We start from the raw sequence: 19,968 nt of genomic DNA, 5'->3' as shown, positions 1-19,968 counted from the left end.
AAGGGGTGACGTAATTGAGGTGTGCAAAATTATGAGGAGCCTAGTAGACAGGAAAGACTTGTTTCCCCTAGCTGAGGGGCCAATTACCAGGGGGCATAGATTTAAGGTGATGGGTAGAAGGATAAAAGGGGACATGAGGGAAAGCTTTTTCACCCAGAGAGTGGTGAGCGTCTGGAATTCATTGTCTAAGTTGGTGGTTGAGGCTGAAATGCTCAACTCTTCTAAAAAGGTACCTGGATCTACATCTGAAGTGCTGTAACCTGCAAGGCTATGAACCAGGTGCTGGAAAGTGGGATTAAAATGAGCAGCTAGTTTCTTTTTTCTCTTTCTGGTTGGCGCAGACACGATGGGCTGAATGGCCTCTTTCTGCACCATAACCTTTCTATGGTTCTATGGACCCATTGAAGTCCATCTCTTCTGTACCATCTCCAGGACTTTCAAGCCCCTCTTCAGTTCTCTTGTTTGCCCTTCAAAGCCAAGATGACGATGTTCATCATCTGGGGTATTTGGTGGGGTTCCAATTAGCATATAACAGTGAAATAAGGCCAATCTGCGCCCAGAAGTTTCTGCTGCAGATAGGACAGGGCACTGCAACTGACTGAGTTTTGGACGAGTTTCTGGCTTGAGATTTCTGCTCCTTGCTTTTTTTTCCTCCACCTCTCATGCACTTGCTTTCGAAGGAGGCAAAACAGCCATAGTTTTTTATTTGGCGCCAGGTGCTGTTATCCTGGATGAACTTCTCCTAGGAATTGAAGTTGATATCAAAACTCCTAAGTGAAGCTTTCAGAGTGTCCTTGTAGCACTTCCTTTGACCGCCATGGGAGCACACTCCAGACTTGAGCTCTCTATAGAAGATTCACTTCGGTAAGCGAGTGTCCGGCATTCTGGCTACTTGACCAGCCCAACTCAGTTGTGACTGTCTCATTATAGAGTAATTGCTTGGCATGCCAGTTCAGGTGAGCACCTCAGTATCTGGTGTTTTGTTTTGCCACCTAATCTTCAGAAGCTTCCAAAGACAGCTCAATTGAAAGTGGTTGAACCAGAGAGCCTTAAAGTGTATGTTCTTAAGGAACAATGCACAAAGTTCTCTGTGGAGCAGTGCATAAGGAGACTGTAAGAAATGTGCCACGTCCTGTAGCAAGACCTACGAGTTCCTAAAGCAAGCACAACATCGCCTGTTGCTGTCAAAATCGCTGCAATCTACGTATTCTTTGCCTCCCAGCTCCATAGGACATGCTGCAGGAAACACCAGTCACTTCACAGTTCATGTTTGCATTGAATAACTGACAAATGCCTTGTTTGTCAGAGCAAACCCTTCATCACGTTATCTGTGGGCATCGGAAGCAGCAGGATAGGACTTTGAGATTTGTCCAGTTTGCAGGATTTCCCCCAGGTCCTGGATATCTTTCACTGTATCCATCACAAAGACTATTAGTGAACTGAAGCAACAGTTCTGTTGACTGGACAGGACTGGTAGTTTCTTACTATAGAATTCATAAGGAGTGACCCTTATGATTGTGGTTTGCTGTTTGTTGCATGACTTTGCTGTATAGCAGAGAAGACACACCAGTGCTTGAGGATCTTCAATTTTCAAAAGAAAGTGAGAAAATTAATGAGGGGATAAAAATCAACCCTAAAGCTTCCAGGTAAAATTAGAGAACATAAGTCTTTATTTAAAGTTTTTCATTTTTAACATCGTCCTAACTCAAGAAAATAAGCAAGGATTAACCTCAGACTTCATGGGACTCTCAATGCACTGTTTTCCTTGCTTTTCAACTGGGAATATGAAACTGCAGTATAAAGAATACTGGCTGAAATTGTGCGGTCTCTGGATTGTCGGAGACTGGACGAAGGTGTCCATTGGGACCCTGTGGATGTCCTGATGTGCGGACCTACGTGAGAATTGCCCAGGAAGTTTAAACTTCGAATGGGCAATTCCCCTGCTCCCTGGGACACTCCCCAAATGTCTCCAATTCTGAGCTAGAGTCAGAGACTTGGGAGAGATCCCTGGAACTTACCTGGATTGTTACCCAGGAAATGGTAGACTGTTCAAAACCTGGTCTAAGACGTGAGTAACACCACAACTCCCTGAGACTCGACCAACCCCCTGCCCTGATTTGACCCAGCTACACCCCCACACAAACCACCCCCACCCAACCACTGGCAACACCACTGCCCTCCCCCCACCGATCACCAGACTACAACCCCCAGAGCCACCCTCTCTGACTCAACCCAACTACCCCTGACTCGACTAACCTCTCCCCCGACCATACCTGACGAACCCTTCTTCCCTTTTCCCTGCTGTAGAGCAAAGTGACCTGACTACCTCCCCGACTAAATCCGACTACCCCCGACAACCCCTCCCTTGACCAGACCAACTACCCCCAACCCAATTACCCTCCTGACAAGACTTAAACCCCCCACCACGACCACCCGGCCACTCATCCACCCATCCACTCATTCACTGAAAGACTGGTCCGTTAAATACTTTCCAGAATTCAGCAGCTAATGCCATAAAAAGGGGGTGTGTACTCTGCGCAGATCATCATCGCAGGTCCCTATGTGAATTCCTACGGTGAGGGAATGCTTTTGTACAAGTTTGGCCTTTTTATATGTAACCAGGTGAGTGTGCTGCTTTCTGTCTGATGAGCAGCAGTGTGTACCATCTACAAGATGCACTGCAGGAATTCACCTAGGCTCCTTTGACAACACCTTCCAAACCTACAACCACTACCACCTAGAAGGACAAGGGCAGCAGATAGATGGGAATACCATCACCTGGAATTTCCCCTCCAAGTCACTCACCATCCTGACTTGGAAATGTATCGCCATTTCTTCACTGTCGCTGGGTCAAAATCCTGGAGCTCCCTCCCTAACAGCACTGTGGGTGTACTGACACCACATGGACAGCAGAGGTTCAAGAAGGCAGCGCACCACCATCTTCTCAAGGGCAACTAGGGATGGGCAATAATGCTGGCCCAGCTAGGGAAGCCCACATCCCATGAATGAATAATAAAAAAAAGCATTGGACGTAGCAGCTCTGACATTGATCAGAAGATTTGAGCCAACATCCTCGCATTTGGAGCTACAGATTCAGATCCCCATAAAAACCCAAACTGAAATTGCATATCCTTCATTACTTTAGCTAAAAATCATAGATGCATGCATTCCAGAACAATTGAACCAACACAATATGTACAGTATGCAGCACTTGTTGTAATGTCACAGATGTGAAGCACACGCATGTTCTCATCTAATCTTTGATGAGAAAACAATTGGAAATTTTTGGTGGGTGGTAGCTATTGGTAGGGCTATGGGTTTCAAATTTGAGAACTTTTTTTTTAACCAATTTACCACCTAGAAAGAATTCAGAAATTTAGCAATGGAAGTCGGTTACATATTTTAAGAAAAATGCTTTAAGCAATCTCAAACTATTTACATTTCCATTTGAGGTATGGGTAATATTGCTGGTCCTGAGAAGATTAAACACTGTTCAGTGGATTCAAGGTGTAAAGGGTGCTTAACCGTTCAGGTGTAGTCAATGATAATGAACCATATTTCATCAAGCCAATCTTGATATTTAAGTTTTGTTAACTTTCTGTCCTAAATTAATGGTTATTAAGCGCTATGACTAAATATTCAAAATTGGTGCATGTTAATGCTTTTTTTTCCAAACTTAAAAAGACCTGGAATGAGAAATAAACCTATTGTACATTCTGCATAATGCACATTTTCAATATTTTTGTCTGTTGCAGCTGTAGAGGCTGATTCAGGAGTGGTCAGTGTCACAGCATTGCAACAGCTGCGAGTGATGAGGGCACTGTTGGGGGCAGTATGTCTGGTGATGATGAGATCTATTGGTGGCACTGGCATGATCTCTGATGTCTCCAGAACACCTTATGGCATGGCTTGGTTTGGAAGTAGTTTTTTTGTCTTGGAGTCCACGGTAACGGCATAGCTCCAGCAACTTCTGTTCATTTTCTTTCAGTGCGCTGACTCCCTGGTGCCCTATGCACGTTGGCCAAGCTGTGTAGTCAATACCCACCCTTGCATTGAAGTCCCCTAGGAGGTTCAGTACCCCTGGCACTGGGAATTCTGCTGATGGCAGCATCAAGTGTCTCAAATAATTGATCCTTGACATCTGGGGAGGAGGTGCATGTCAGGATGTTAATACACATTAAGTTAACTGGGCCCACCCTTGTTGACGAGCAAAGACTAAGATGTTTCTCTCAGCCATTATTTGGGATGCTTCGATCATTGCGAGTAGTGTGTTTTCTACTATGAAACCTACTCCATGCTCACGTGGTGCCTGTTGGGCTTTCCCCTGCCAGAACAATGTGTAGTGTTTCTCTTTAAGGGATCCAATTTCAGCAAGCCTTGCTCTTACAGCGCAGCAATGTCCACATTGAGTCTTGTAAGTTCTTTGTCGGTCACAGCTCTCTTGTGTGCATCATCAACCTGCAGAAGGTCGTCAATAAGGAGAGGATGCATGGCCTTTACATTCTAGCTTGTGATGCGAAGGACTGGTGTCTTTGGGTGTCCTCGGGCTGGCATGGACAAGATGGGCTGAATGGCCTCCTTCTGTGCTGTAACTTTTCTATGGTTCTATGGTCCATAGATTATAAACCCACTTGTTGAGAGATGACCCTTTATGTTCCAAGCACCCACTGAAGTAAGCAGGCTGTGGCAGGCTAGCACCTAACTGAATGGGGGCCGCTCAGCTTGAGGTGGGGGGATAATTATCCAATGAGATGTTAGGATGTCTTCCACTGTCGGAAATAACCTGTTGTTGTGACACAGCGGTTGGTAAAGGCTGAGTTGTTTAAATCCCAGAGGGAAACTTGAACAACTGTCATAACCTATATTTCAACTGATGTGTTTGAAATGCAGCTCGGAATTCAGGAATAAAACCACCAACCTTCAAAAGTTTTTTTTAGTATAAAACTGAACTAAACATTTATTATTTTAACAACTCATTAATCACATACACGTTTATAAATTATTACCATAATAACTATTAAACAAATCCCCAAATTAATCACTCCCAGGTAAATCTTCACCAAGGCAACAATAACCCATAGACTTTAAACAGACAACAGGCAAAGCACATTTGACCTTACGAATTCAAAATGTAGTTCCTTTCAATTTGCAGACACAATTGTAGGTTTACAAGTTGGTTAGATCTTAAATGCCTCTGACTTTCACACACAATCTCATCTCGGTTTATACCTAGCTTCCCCTTTGAATGTAAATTTTTCATTGTATTACTAGGTTTTTTAATTTTACCTCTCCTAACAATAATCCTTTCATTCCACTAATTTTATTAGTAATATAAACACATTGTTTGGTGTCTCCCAGCTAGGTGCAAGATTTTGAATGGTTTACTCAACAAATGCAAATTACATTTTACTTTTTACTCCTTACGTTTATCTAATTAACATCTCAAACTACTATACATCAAAGCACCCAGACTCGCTGGTTTAATCCAATTAAGACACACACAAACACAGACCCTACTACAATTCCAATTTAAAAATAATTTCCAATAACATTATAGACATTAATCTCTTCATGACACCCATGGCACTCTTGCGCTACCCTAATTGAGCGAGAGCTTATAACCAGTAACCGTTTCTTCACTTATACCAATGTGAACCATGAAGCTGCAGTGCCCTCTCCAAGGCAACGGCCTGGGCAAATACTATGGAGACCCTGAGTTGCCCAAGCATCAGGACCCCACTCTTGGCATTGCCAATATTGTCCAAAGGAAAGGATACAACCAGTAATTTTGGTACCAGCTTTGCTGTAGGAGTTGCTGGAAACCTGCCTGATGGATGACCGATTACCACCAATGGGACTCCACTCCAGACTTTCTGTTGGGATTTACTCTTTTAGCCTCCTTCTCTCCCGGGAAACCCACAAGACAGTGGTGCTATTTGCCCATAGCTTGGGGTCTGGTTCATGGGCACTAGGGTGTAACCACACATCGGGCGGCCTTCATGTCACACATCTTCATTGGCCTATCAAGGTGTCCTCTGAGCCCTCTGTAGTTTAGCCTGAGACCATGAGGTACCAAGTTTACATATGTTGCCATGGGGAGGCCTACATAGCCTCTCCTTCAGCAAGCTCCCTATGTACTGGCAGAGACAAGCTTACGCACATGGTTCTCTTTCTCACAATAGTTGTACTACTAGCCAGTCAGAGTTGAAAGGAAGTGGTGACAAGTGGACTAACCACTATGCACCACCCACAACTCTTAACACACTTGATGCATCTCATCAACAGGAGACATACTCTGCTGATATTAATTACCTTAATTTCTTCCCTCTCGTTAACCTTCGGTTAACCTCTGTTTCTGGTAAGCATAGCACCCTCGCCTTTGAATCAGAGGGTTGTGGGTTCGTGTCCCACTCCCGGAAAACCAAGAACTGTGATTGTACTCAAAAGAAGTTGCGTCTTCGACTGTGAAGTAGAAATATAAAATATTTGTTAAATGCCTCTGCCATTTCTTCATTCTCCATGATGATTTCTCCTGTCTCTGCTTCTAAGGGACTAATATTTACTTTAGCTACTTTCTTATTTTTTAATATATTTATAAAAGTTCTTTTACTGCCATATCTTTTGGTTTACTTACTCAATCAACCTTAATGAGTTCTCCCTGCATACCTATGTAACTGGCTTTATTTAAGTTTAAGATTCTTGTTTGTGATTTGAGTATGTTACTTTCAAACTTAACATGGAATTCAATGCTATTATGATCATTATTTTCCATTGGATGTTTTACTATGACATTACTAATTAACGCTGCCTCATTACTTAATAATAGATCTAAGATTGCTTTATCCCTATTTGGTTCCACAACGTATTGTACCAGGAAACATTCTATAAACTCACCACCTAGACTCTTGCCAATTTGCCTGTTTCAATGAAGATTAAAGCCCTCTGCAATTATTACATTGCCTTAGCTACAAGCTTGAATATGTATTTGTTTAACGTTTTGTCCAATTAAATAACTACTGTCAGGAGGCCTATAAACTACGTCCACCAGTGTTTTCTGACTCTTGTGATTCCTAATTTCCCCCATACTGATTCTATTTCATGATCTTCTGAGACCAGATCCTTTCTCACTAATATCCTTACATTATCTTTTACTTATCAGGGTTATCCCTCCTCCTTTGCCAATAGGAACAGAGGAACAGGAGAAGGCCATTCAGCCCATCAAGTCTGCTCCACCATTCAATACGATCATGACTGATTGAACACTTCAGTGCCTGTTACCCATACTATCCCCATAACCCTTTTACGTTATTGTTAATCAGAAATTTATCAATCTCTACTTTAAACATACTCGGTGACTGAGTTCCCATGGCCCTCTTGGGTAGAGAATTCCAAAGATTCACAACCCTCTGAGTAAAGAAATTTCTCCTCATCTTGGTCCTAAGTGGCTTCTTCCTTATTTTGAAATTCTGTCCCCTGGTTCCGCACTCCCCAACCAGGGGATGCATCTTCCCTGCATTTACCCTGCCTGTTCCTTTAAGTATTTTGTAGATTTCAATTAGATCACCTCTCATTCTTCGAAACTCTAGAGAATACAGGCCCAGATTTCCCAATCTCTCTTCATAAGACAGTACCGCCATCCCCAGAACAAGTCTGGTGAACCTTTGTTGCACTCTCTCTATGGCAATAATATCCTTTGCGGTAAGGGGACCAAAACTGCACACAGTGCTCTAGGTACGGTCTAACCAAGCTTCTACACAATTGAAGCAACACCTCACTACTCCTGTATGCAAATCCTCTTGTGATAAAAGCTAACATTCCACTAGCCTTCCTAATTGCCTGTTGCCAGCATGTTAGCTTTCAGTGACTTATGGACAAGGACACCCAGGTCCCTTTGTACATCTGCACTTTCTAATCTCTTACCATTTAGGAAATACTCTGCACATCTGTTCCTTCTACCAAAGTGGATAACCTCACCTTTTTTGACATTATGTTCCATCTGCCATGTTCTTGCCCACTCACTAAGTCCATCCAAATCCTCCTGTAGCTGCTTTATATTTTCCTCACAGCACACATTCCTGCCTAGCTTTGTATCATCTGTGAACTTGGAAATAATACATTTGGCTCTCGCATCCAAATCATTGATATATATTGTGAACAGCTGCAGCCCAAGAACTGATCCTGGTGCTTCCGCACTAAGCACAGTCTGCCAATGCAAGAATGACCCGTTTATTCCTAGTGTTTGTTTTCTGCCTGTTAGCCAATCCTTAATCCGTGCTGTTATGGCTCAAATCCCAAAGGGAAACTTGAAACAACTGCCACAACAGTTTTGCAATTTGTATATATTTCAAGATGTGTGCCTTGAATTCAGTAGTGATAAGATTACCAGGTCTTAAAAGTTTCATACAAAACTAAATTAAACTTTTATTAATAGAAGAAATGATTTTAAGCATACACATAGATCTACAAATCACTACTATGATAACTTCTAAATCCCCTAATTAATCTAACCCCTGGTTACACCCCCATTAAGGCAACAGTAAGACACACAGATTTTAAAAGACCCAGGCAAAGTAACACAAAATACCCTGAACAGTCGAATTCAAAGTGAGTTTTTCTCAGCTTTGGTTCTTTGTAGACAGCAGCTTGAGGTTTAGATGCTGGAAGCTTGTCACATTTGTTAGATCTTAGAATGCCATCCCTTGCACACCGCCTTCTCTCCTTTATATATTTTTCTGCTTTGAATGCAAATTCCCATTGTTTCACTATGTCTTTGGACTTTGCCTCTCGAATAATAAAAATCTTTTATAATACCAATTTTACCAGTAATCTTTGGGAAAACAAACGCACTGCTTCTTAACTTCTCCTGGTTAGGTGAAACATTTCACCCCTCTTTTGAATTCAAGCTAGTCTGGTTTATTTAAAAATGCAAATGTTCACTTTACACCTATGTTTACCTACTTAACATTTCAAACCTAGCTTAACTTCTCATAGACTCATCAGCACAGAAGGAGGCCATTCGGCCCATCGTGTCCATGTATGTCAACAAAGATCTGACTACACCAATCCCATTTTCCAGCGTTTGGCCTGTGGCCCTGGAGGCTATGGCAATGGAAGTGAATACCTAAATACTTCTTAAATGTTACGAGGGTTTCTGACTCAACCACCCTTTCAGGCAGTGAGCTCCAGACACCCACCGCCCTCTAGGTGAAAAATTTCTCCTCAACTCCCCTCTTAGCCTTCTACCTCTTATCTTGAATCTATGCCCCCTGGTTATTGACCCCTCTACTAATGGAAAATGTGCCTTCCTATCCACCCTATCTATGCCCCTCATAATCTTATACACCTCTATCAGGTCCCCTCTCAACCGTTGCTGCTCCAAGGAAAACAATCCCAGCCTATCCAATCTTTCCTCATAGCTCAGAGCCCCAGCCCAGGCAGCATCCTGGTAAATCTCCTCTGCACCCTCTCCAGTGCAATCACATCCTCCCTATTGGTGACCAAAACTGCACGCAGTACTCCAGTTATGGCCTAACCAGTGTTTTATATAGGTGAAACATAACCTCCCTGCTCTTGTACTTATTAGCCGAGGCATAGAATACAAGTATCCCATCTGCCTTCTTAACCACTTATCTACCGGCCCTGCTACCTTCAGGGATCTGTGGATATGCACACCATAGTTCCTCTGAAATTCAGTACTTTCTAGGGTCCTACCATTCACAATGTAATCCCTTCCTTGTTAGCCCTCCCCAAGTGCATTACCTCACACTTCTCCCAGTTGAATTCCATTTGCCACTGCTCTGCCTGCCTGACCAGTCCATTGATATCCTCCTGCAGTTTACGGCTATCCTCCTCACTATTTACCACGCTACCAATTTTTGTTTCATCCGTGAACTCCTTGATCATACCCCCTACATTTAAGTCCAAATCATTTATATACACCACAAACAGCAAGGGCCCCAGCACTGAGCCCTGCGGAACCCCACTGGAAACAGACTTCCAGTCACAGAAATCCCTGTACCATCACCCTCTGCTTCCTGCGTCTCAGCGAATTTTGGATCCAACATTCCACTTTGCCTTGGATCCCATGGGCTCTTACTTTCTTGACCAGTCTGCCTTGAGGGACCTTATCAAAAGCCTTGCTAAAGTCCATGTAGACCACATCAAATTCTGTTACATCAAAGCCTTCAGACCAGCTGCCTTTAATTCAATTAAGTCCCAAACACAGACCTTGCTATTACTCTACTTTACAATAAATTCCAATCACATTATGAAAATTATTATATCTTCCTGGCAATGCCAGTATATTGCCTCCATATGCTTTTTATTTTGCTATTCAACTCCAATGGGGGACTTTATCAAAAGCCTTCTGAAAATCCAAGTATACTACATCCATCAACTCTCCTTCATCAATTTTGTTAGTAACATCCTCAAAAAACTCCAAGTTTGTCAAACGTGATTTCCCATTCGCAAATCCATGCTGACTGTGCCCAATCAGATCATGATTATCCATTAACCACAGCGTTCATAATAGATTCTAGCATTTCCCCTACTACTAATGTAAGGCTAACAGGTCTGTAGTTCCCTGTTTTCTCTCTCCCTCCCTTCTGAAATAGTGGGGTGACATTTGCTACCTTCCAATCTTCAGGAACCATTCCAGAATCTATAGAATTTTGAACAATGGTCACCAATGCATCCGCTATCTCTATAGCAACTTCTTTCAATGCTCTGAGATTCTGAGATGCAGAATATCAGGCCCTGGGGACTTAACAACTTTCAGTCCCATAAATTTCTCCAATACAACCTTCTTACTTGTACCACGTTCCTTCAACTCCTCATTCTCCCTAGTTCCTTAGATCTCTAAACCTGAGAGATTTCCTGTATATTCCTCAGTGAAAACAGACGCAAAGTAATAATTTAGCCTCGCTGCCATTTTTCTATTCCTCATTATGAATTCTCCTGACTGCCTGTAATGGACCCATATTTGCCTTAACCAAACGCTTCCTTTTTACATACCCATAGAAGCTTTTACAGTCTGCTTTTATATTTTTTGCTAGAATGCATTCATATTCTATTCTCCCTTTCTTTATCAGTTCCTTGGTTTTCCTTTGCTGTATTCTAAACACCTCCCAATCCTCTGGTTTACTACTGCTTCTGACAACTTTATAAGCCTTTTCTTTTAATCTTACACAGTCCTTAACTTCCTCTGTCAGCCATGGTTTAGTGACTTTGTTTTTGGGTTTTTGCACCTTGAAGGAATGTACAGGTGCTGTAAGCTATATAATAGCTCTTTGAAGACTATCCATTTCCTATGTACAGTCACACGTTTTAATGTATTTTCCCAATACACCTCAGCCAATTTGTCCCTCGTGCCTTCATAATTTCCTTTAGTAAACTTAAACACCCTTGTTTCAGAGTGAACTACCTCACTTTCAAACTTAAAGTAAAATTCTATCATATTGTGGTCACTCATCCTTAAAGGTTCTTTTACAACAAGATTATTAATTAGCCATTTTTCATTACGTAATACTAGATCTAAAATAGCCTGTCCTCTAGTTGGCTCCTCAACATACTGCTCTAGAAAACCGTCCCCAACACACGGCAGAAACTTGTCTTCCACAGCATTAGAGCTCAGTTGGTTTACCAAGTCAATGTGCAGATTGAAGTCACCCATGGTTACTGTATTACCCATGCTACATGCTTCTCTCATCTGATTAATACCATGCCCCGCATTACCATTACTATTTGGCCTATAAACAACTCCAACCAATATCTGTTGCCCTTTGCTGTTTTTTAGCTCCACCCAAACAGATTCCACGCATTGTTCTTCCGATCTGAGATCCTCCTTTGCTAATGCACTGATCCCATCCCTTATTATCAGTGCAACTCCACCTCCTTTCCCTTCTTGTCTGTCCTACCTAAACATCAGATATCCTTGAATATTCAGTTCCCAGTCTTGGTCACCATGCAGCCATGTCTCTGTAATGGCAATTATATCATACCCATTTACCTCTTTTTGTGCCTTTTAGATCACCTACCTTATTGCAAATGCTGTGCGCATTCAGGTAGAGTGTCCTTAACTTTGTCTTTTTGACATCATTCTGCATTTGAAGCATACTCAATGCTCTGCTTAGTCTCTCCTGACTTCTGGTCTCACTACCATTTCCTGTTACCAACTTTACTTTCTTCCAATTTGGACCACCCCTCAGGTACCCCCCCCCCCCCCCCCCCCCCCCCCCCACCCCTGCCTCCCGATAAGCTGGTTTAAACCCACCCCAACAACACTAGCAACCTCCCTGCGAGTATATCAGCCCCAGTCCTGTTAAGATGTAACCCGTCCAACTTGTACAGGTCCCACCTGCCCCAGAACCGGTCAATGCCTCAGAAGTCCGATGCCCTCCCTCCACCAGTTCTCAAGCCACTTATTTAATCAATCTATCCTCCTATTCCTTTGCTTACTAGCACATGGCACTGGGAGTAATCCTGAGATTACTGCCCTTGAGGTCCTGCTTTTTAATTTCCTTCCTAACTCCTTGAAATTTGCTTTCAGGACCTCATCCTTCTTCCTACCTATGTTGTTGGTACCAATGTGGATCACGACTTCTGGCTGCTACCTCCCCGCCCCAGGGAGGCAACACACCATTCTGGAGTCATGTTTACTGCTGCAGAAATGCCTGTCTGATCCCTTGACTATGGAATCCCCTATCGCTAGTGCCCTTCCATTCTTCCTCCCCCCTCCCCTGTACAGCTGAGCCGCCCATGGTGCCACTGGCTTGGCTCTGGCTGCACTCCCCTGAGGACCTATTGGCCTAATCAGCATCCAAAATGGAAAACCGATTAGCAAGCAAGATAGACTCAGGGGGCTCCTACACTACCTGCCTGGTTCTCTTAGACTGCCTGGTGGTCACCCATTCCCTCTCTGGCTATACGTTTCTGACCTGCAGTGTGACCACCACCCTAAATGTGCTACCCACGTAGTCCTCTGCCTTGCGGATGCACAACAGTGACTCCAGCTGCCACTCAAGTTCCGAAACCCAGAGTTCAAGCTTGTGCAGCTGGTGACACTTCCTACAGGTGTATTTGTCAGAGACACATGGTGCATCCACGACTTCGCACACACCACAGGATGTACGCTCCACTTGGCTGAGCTGACGTGCCATCCCATGACTATTTATTACACTTAGAGTAAGTAGAATGAGTAGAATAAATTGCTAGTAACTTAACTTTACTACACTTACACTAACTTTATCTTAATTTGGTTTACTGTATTACTTTATTTCACTTTGACTTGATTTAACTTTACTTCCCTATTGCAAGTGTTCTTTACTGAAATCCAAGTAGCTACTTCTTTATAAAGGATACGTTTTTCTAGTTTTAAGCTATTTAAACACACTCCCTAACAGCAGCTCCTCAACAACGAATGAACGTGCAGTTTTCCTGTGATGTCACTCCTGGATTTTCTTTTCAAGCTCAGCCCGCTGCCCGAATACAGGTGTCCCTCGCAGATCCACTCTCTCCGCTCCCGGAAGGTCTGTCTTTCTGAAATATGTTGTACCCTGGAATATTTATTTTTCAACCTTGATCCCTTCCAATCGTGTTTCTGCAATGACAATTATATCCAAACCATTTACCTCTTTGTGCCATCTATCTTATTGCAGATGCTTCATACATTCAGATAAAGAACCTTTTATTTCAATTTTTTTTTACTTCTGTTGCCTGCAACAGCCTTATTCATTGATGCACAATTTATGTTAAACTCTCCTTTCTTGGCCACTCTGGTTGTCTTTACTCACATCGCTACATTGTTCCATTGCCCAGCCTTTGTTTGATTTCTAAATCTCCCTTCACTCAAACCCTTCCCTCTCCCCTGTTAGTTTAAAGCCCTGTCAACAGTCCCAGTTACATGATTGGTCAGGAAACCTTCTGAGCTCCCGATAACAGATAACAGTATCTAAGAATTTTTGTATGACAGTGTTTCCAGCCCCACCATCCAAAGAGTCAGCAGGGGTGATCACAGCAGCCCTGCAGCCATATAATGCTCAATGGAGTTTTAATTGGCTAGAATGAGGTCCCGCCTCAGAGACCAATCTGCTTGGCTGGCAACTCTGTAGTCCCAGCAATGCCAGTGGCCAGAACTCGGACTGCAAGCAGTCCGAGATTCTAAGCCCTGGAGTCCAGGACCAGGTAAGCGTTGGGGCGGTGGTTGAGGTGCTCATGGAAGAGAGTTGAGTGGGGATAATGGAGAGTGGAGTGGGGATAATGGAGAGTGGAGAGGCTGGGGGAAGGGGGATGATGAGGTGGTGTACCCAAGAGTGCAGACCTTGTGTGGGGTGTGGATGGTGCCCAATGTGAAAAGGGGAGGTGCCACCCCCCCACCCCACCAACCACCGCCCCCCCCGCATCTGAGGCCCAAGCAGGGTGGCCTGCTGGACTTCTTCCCTGGCCACTGAACTTCATATTGAGGCTGGACAGGAAGGGGGTTGAGGGGAGGCGGTCTGTCCTAGGCTTCACCCGCCTCCCATAAAGTTGTGGACAGGTCAGGAGCGGGAAGGAGGGCAGCTGAAAGGCTACCCGGGGAATATTATGGGCCACGCTGTCTGCAGAACCACTGCGGGGGCGGGGGGGGGGTGAGCGGGTGGCGGAGACTGTAAAAATCTGCCCTATTGCAGAAACTTGATTTGTGCTGCATTCTCAATATTGCTACAAAATGATTAAAAACCGATCAAAAAAAGTTGCTGCAGTGCCTGTTTTCTTGTCCTATCTGCCCAGTCTGAATCTGAATGTACAATCTTCCCTATCCTAACAATGTGTGATCCAGAGACTTACAGCTGAACTTGGATGAATTTTCTTTTAATATACTTTTGAAAAATTATAATTATGAGAAGGTCAGTGTGCAGATGTAGTGCTTTGTGCCTGGATATACTGGTTTTCATTGAATTGTGAGGCTCTTTCCATTGCACTTTATGGGCAAAGCAATAAAAGATTCAGAGTTTGACCTTTCTAAATGGATAGTAATTTTATTGGAATGCATTTTTATCAGGTTCTGTTAACATGGAAACTAAGTTGGGGCAGAACTTTTTTAAACTTATTTCGTTATCAAATGAGTTCCATTCTACTTGAGTTCTTTGTAAACCTGCAGAAATATTCGCAGACGCTGTGAATGAATTGAGCCTAACCCGGTGTTGTGTTAATGAGCCATAACTCTTTATTTATTTCAGTATCCTGAATTGATGGTTGCTTCCTATAATAACAATGAAGATGCCCCACATGAGCCAGATGGGGTAGCTTTGGTTTGGAATATGAAATTTAAGAAAATCACGCCAGAATATATATTCCATTGTCAGGTAAGGTCTCTTAGTCCCTCACTTTGTTTACAATCATGTAAATGTATTTTAACACCAAAAATGTTTTGAGTTAAAGGGTAGAATTTTCTGACTGCCGGGCAGGCAGGTCCGACCCAATCTCCGGCGGGCGGGGAGTCGATCCCCGCCGGAGAAGTGGGACGCACCGTCATTTTACGTGGGTGGGCCAATTAAGTGCTATGAGCTTCCTGTGTGGGTGGGGGGATTCCCCAAAAGCGAGAGTGTGCTCCATCGCACATGCGCACGAAAGAGCGCATATCTCCCTGAGGCTAAGTGCAGCCTCAGGGAGATCGCTTCCACTTTGTAAAAGATTAAAAATAGAGAAAAAAAAAATCCCTAACATGTCTCCTTCATGTGCCAATGTCACATGAGGTGGGACATGTTCATAATTTACACTATAACTTTATTAAACTTTTTAAAACCCTGCATGAAACCTCATCCCGCCGGTGAATGAGGTTTCATGTTTTTTTCTATTTGCCGCTGGGGCTCCTGGCCTGCCCACCAACATTATGGTTGGACAGGCAGGTCCTTTAATTGTTTAAATGATCCTGTCAATGGCTTCAATTGGCCATTGACAGGTTGATGGGCCCGCAGCTGATTTTGCTGCGCCCCCGCCTTCCTGAAAATTTTAATGGGGCGGAATGATGTCGACCCCGCCCCCTGCTCGCCGACGGCAAAATTCTGCCCAAACAGTGCTTTTTAAATTGATGTTAAAACAATAGAATTAAAAGGACTTATATTATAGTGTCGTAACGATTTGAAAAGAAAAAGTATCATTTACTAGAATCTGGGAAAATACTGGCCATTTCTATATTGTTGACTGTTCTTTAGAGTGCCACAATGTGAGAAAAATGTATCTTGGCTTAAAGAAGTGTGGTACACCACTTCCTCAACCAATCATCCAAATGTTTTTGCCCACCATGTGGAGAAGCAACAGGCCTTGCTTTAGTGCACCTTTTTTTAATTTTGCACGGATGTGTGTTTTAAGGCAGTCATTTTGGTTGATGTGAATGTTCCTCCTACAGATGCTTCTATATAAATCTATCGTTTATCCGCTAGAAAAGATAACTGATTCTTTGTTAACTTCCCTCATTTCCCTTTCTAAGGGTAGCCTTGGATATGAAAGTCAAGATGATATGAATGTCCTTTTCAAATGAACTTTTTAAAACTCTCAATCCACTCCTGAAATACTGGGTCAATTAGCAGCTTAAAAAAACGTTTTCACAAATATGCAAATTGGTGTCGTGGGTAAAGTTATTTAGAAACCACATTGCAATTGGACAGAGTCAAACACTAAATTGTTTCTCTTCAGATCGTCATGTGAAGTGTTAAAGAAACACTACAAATAAAGAAAAATTAGGCTTTTAACAATAGCAACAATGTATATTTATATGGCGCCTTTAACATAATGAAACGTCCCAAAGGGCTTCACAGGAACATTAGAAAACAAAGTGTGACACTGAGCCACTTAAGAAGACATTAGGTCAGATGACCAAAAGCTTGGTCAGAAGGTAGGTTTTAAGAAGTGTCTTAAAGGAGGCAAACGAAGTAGAAGGGGAAAAGGGGGAGATAATTCCAGAGCTTGGGACCTAGTCACTGAAGGCAAGGCCACCAATGGTGGGGCAGTTTTGATTGAGAATGCACAAGAAGCCAGATTTAGAAGAGCACAGATATTTTTGAGGCTTGTGAGGCTGGAGGAGATTATAGAGATAGGGAAGGGCGAGGCCATGGAAAACTTTGAAGAAAAGGGTGAGAATTTTAAAATCAATATGTTGCTTGACCAGGTATCAATGTAGGTCAGCAAACAGAGGGGTGATAGGGGAACGGAACTTGTTGTGAGTGAAAACACGGGTTAAATGTGGGAGACCAGCCAGGAGTGTGCTTGAATAGCCGAATCTAAAGGTGACCAATGGCATTGATGTAGGATAACACGTTAACTGTAAAAATAAAGACGACAAAGTAGCGTGAAACATTATTGATAGCAAATTTATAGTGAATTTCAGCTTTGCATTGTGTGACGATGTGTGTATATTTTTATACTTCTGTTTTATGTATATATTCTGTGTAGGTAAGGGTAAGCTGCACCTGTGTGTGTCCAGGGTTAATCAAATGTGAAGCTGTTGGAGTTGGATTGTGTTTAGAATTTAAGGAGTGAAAGACTATCTCTCTGAATTTTGTAATGAGGCCTTATGGTGGGTGTTAACATACAAGGAAACAGAGTAGATTTGAAATTGGCATTTAGGGATGAGTTTTGAAATTGATTTGTAGCTGTGCATTTCAAAGGAGTCTCAAAGGCAGAAAATAATATTTGCATTTTACAGGAGATTTGTGAGTAAACAGGGGCAGGCGTTTTAAATTTTATTGACCGAAAATAGAGGTAAAAAAGGAACATGAAAGGTTTGAATATTTGGGAAGCTAAGTTTTCAAAGAGGTTTTTAAAGATAATGGAGAACTAAGATGAAAGGGGTGAAAAGGTATTTATGAAAACAGGGCTTCAGCTGTAGTAGTTGCTGTGGGGGGAGTCCCATGGAAGGCCAACTCCAGTGTTTTGGAGTATGCTGAAAAGCTGTGAAAATCATTTAATTGAAGAAAGCAACTCCGTTTTGGGCCAGTAGAGTATTTTGTCCTGAGAATAGGTTTGTTTTAAATCTCCCTTTGGAAAAACCACAAGTGTAGATTTGTCCTGGGAAGCCGTGGATTGTACTTCTGTTTAAAGTGAAAGCAATTTCTTGGCTTGGGTAATATTTCCTGGATTTTATGGTTAAGACTCTATAAGGTCTGTTGCCAAAACGATAGTTTATTGTGTACCTTTGAGAAAGCATTTTGGGGGTTATTTTGTAAGATTTTTTTCTAACTGTGCATCTTTTATCTTGTGTTTAAGTTTTTCCCTTTTTTAAATAAACATTTTAATTCTTCAGAGTTCGAAAGTTATCACTGGAGTGCTATGGTTTTGTATTTAGTAACATTCCCCCCTCATTTCTACAATCCAGAAAAAGAAATTACGATCAGCCAAGATGGATTTCAGTCCGAAATCTGACTTGCTCAGCATTAATATCAGCTGCAGTTGTAACAATTGTTTGTTGCAAAACAATTGTGGAGAAAGAGAAACAACTGAATTACTTCCTTGGCTAAGTAAACTAAGTGCAATCTTGGTGAATACCAAGAGGAGGCCTGATAGGTAGTCAGTAGATTCCAAGAACTGATGGATTGAAGGTCTGATGGTAAGTAAGATGGGGTTCTGAATCGTGACCCTCCTGTGCCAATTCACAACGAGGTGGACAATATGTATAATTTGTGCACCCAGCTCATCTCCACAATTGTGGCATGGTTATGAGCAACTCCTGCATTGGCATCTCCATGGTTCTGCTGACATTCTCTGCATTGCAGGTTTCGGGGTAGCGTTCTGAACAAACCACATGCACCTGGCAGTCTACCCATTTTAAGGGCATATTCCTTAAACGAAGAATGCTGTAACAATGCGCTGCAGACTGCTGAATAATTACCTAACGAACATTCAGGGTCAAGTAAGATGTCACACCGCGCCAGGGAAAGAGCTTTCCACTTCAGTGACACCACCCCAGAGGTACTGGTCACACAGGTGGAGGCCAGGAAAGAGGATATTTTTCTGTTGGGGCAGGAAGCCTTTGAGGCAGAGCTCAGAAGGGAATGGGAGCAGGTGGCAAGGGCAGTTAATGCCCAGAGTGTAGCACCCAGGACGTGGTAGACATGTCCAAAGATGCCTGGTCACCTTCAGGTGGTCAATCTGAGTGAATGGATCGTCACAAAACATCTCTCACTCACCTCTCCCACTATTCAGTGCACTACACACCACCTAGCAGCACACCCTGACACTCCTTATACTACACTTCACCCACCTACACCTTCAATCATTTTAGCAGCACACATCACTACATGCCTCTGCAAACTTACAACTACTTAGCACTGGCAAACACATCACCTGGCTGAGATAGACAGATTTTTACTCAGTAAGGGAATCAAAGGTTATGGGGAAAAGGCAGGAAAGTGGAGTTGAGGATTATCAGATCAGCCATGATCTCATTGAATGGTGGAGCAGACTTGATGGGCCGAGTGGCCTACTTCTGCTTCTACGTCTTATGGTCTTAAATCCACAGAACTGGAGGAGGCCTGGCATGCCTGCATCCTCCCGGCTCCCTCGAGGAGATGGTCCATAGCATCGTTGGCAACTCAACACCACCTTCTCAAGGGCAACTAGGGATGGGCAATAAATGCTGGCCCAGCCAGCGAAGCCCACATCCACTGAATAAAAAAACGTGGAAAATTGCCCAGGTATATCCTGACCACTAAAAGCAGGATAAATCCAATCTGACCAATCAATGCCCCATCAGTGATGGAAAATATTGGCAACAGTGCTATCAAGTGGCACTAACTCAGTAATAACCTGCTGACCGATGCTTATTTTGGGTTTTGCCAGGGCTACTCGGCTCTTGACCTAATTACAGCCTTAGTCCAAACATGGACAAAAGAGCTGAACTCGAGAGATGAGGTGAGAATGATTTCCCTTGACATCAAGGTGTTGCATTTGACTTAGTGTGGCATCAAGGAACCGAGCAAAATTGATGTCAATGGG

General features: G+C 43.0%; 1 protein-coding gene across 5 annotated transcripts in view; it reads left to right on the top strand.

The window, feature by feature from the left end:
• dync1i1a (dynein cytoplasmic 1 intermediate chain 1a) overlaps positions 1-19,968 on the top strand; it is a 326,943-nt gene that overhangs the window by 151,966 nt on the left and 155,009 nt on the right. For all 5 annotated transcript variants that reach the window (XM_078538780.1, XM_078538775.1, XM_078538777.1 and 2 more), the window contains one exon: positions 15,216-15,341. In XM_078538780.1, coding sequence (XP_078394906.1) covers positions 15,216-15,341 — 126 coding nt within the window. The remainder of the gene's footprint in view (positions 1-15,215; positions 15,342-19,968) is intronic.

The sequence above is a fragment of the Cetorhinus maximus genome, chromosome 3 (genome assembly GCF_964194155.1).
Source record: "Cetorhinus maximus chromosome 3, sCetMax3.hap1.1, whole genome shotgun sequence".
Lineage (NCBI taxonomy): Eukaryota > Metazoa > Chordata > Chondrichthyes > Lamniformes > Cetorhinidae > Cetorhinus > Cetorhinus maximus.
The sequence above is the reverse complement of the archived record's forward strand: the minus strand, read 5'-3'. Positions and strand labels throughout refer to the sequence as shown.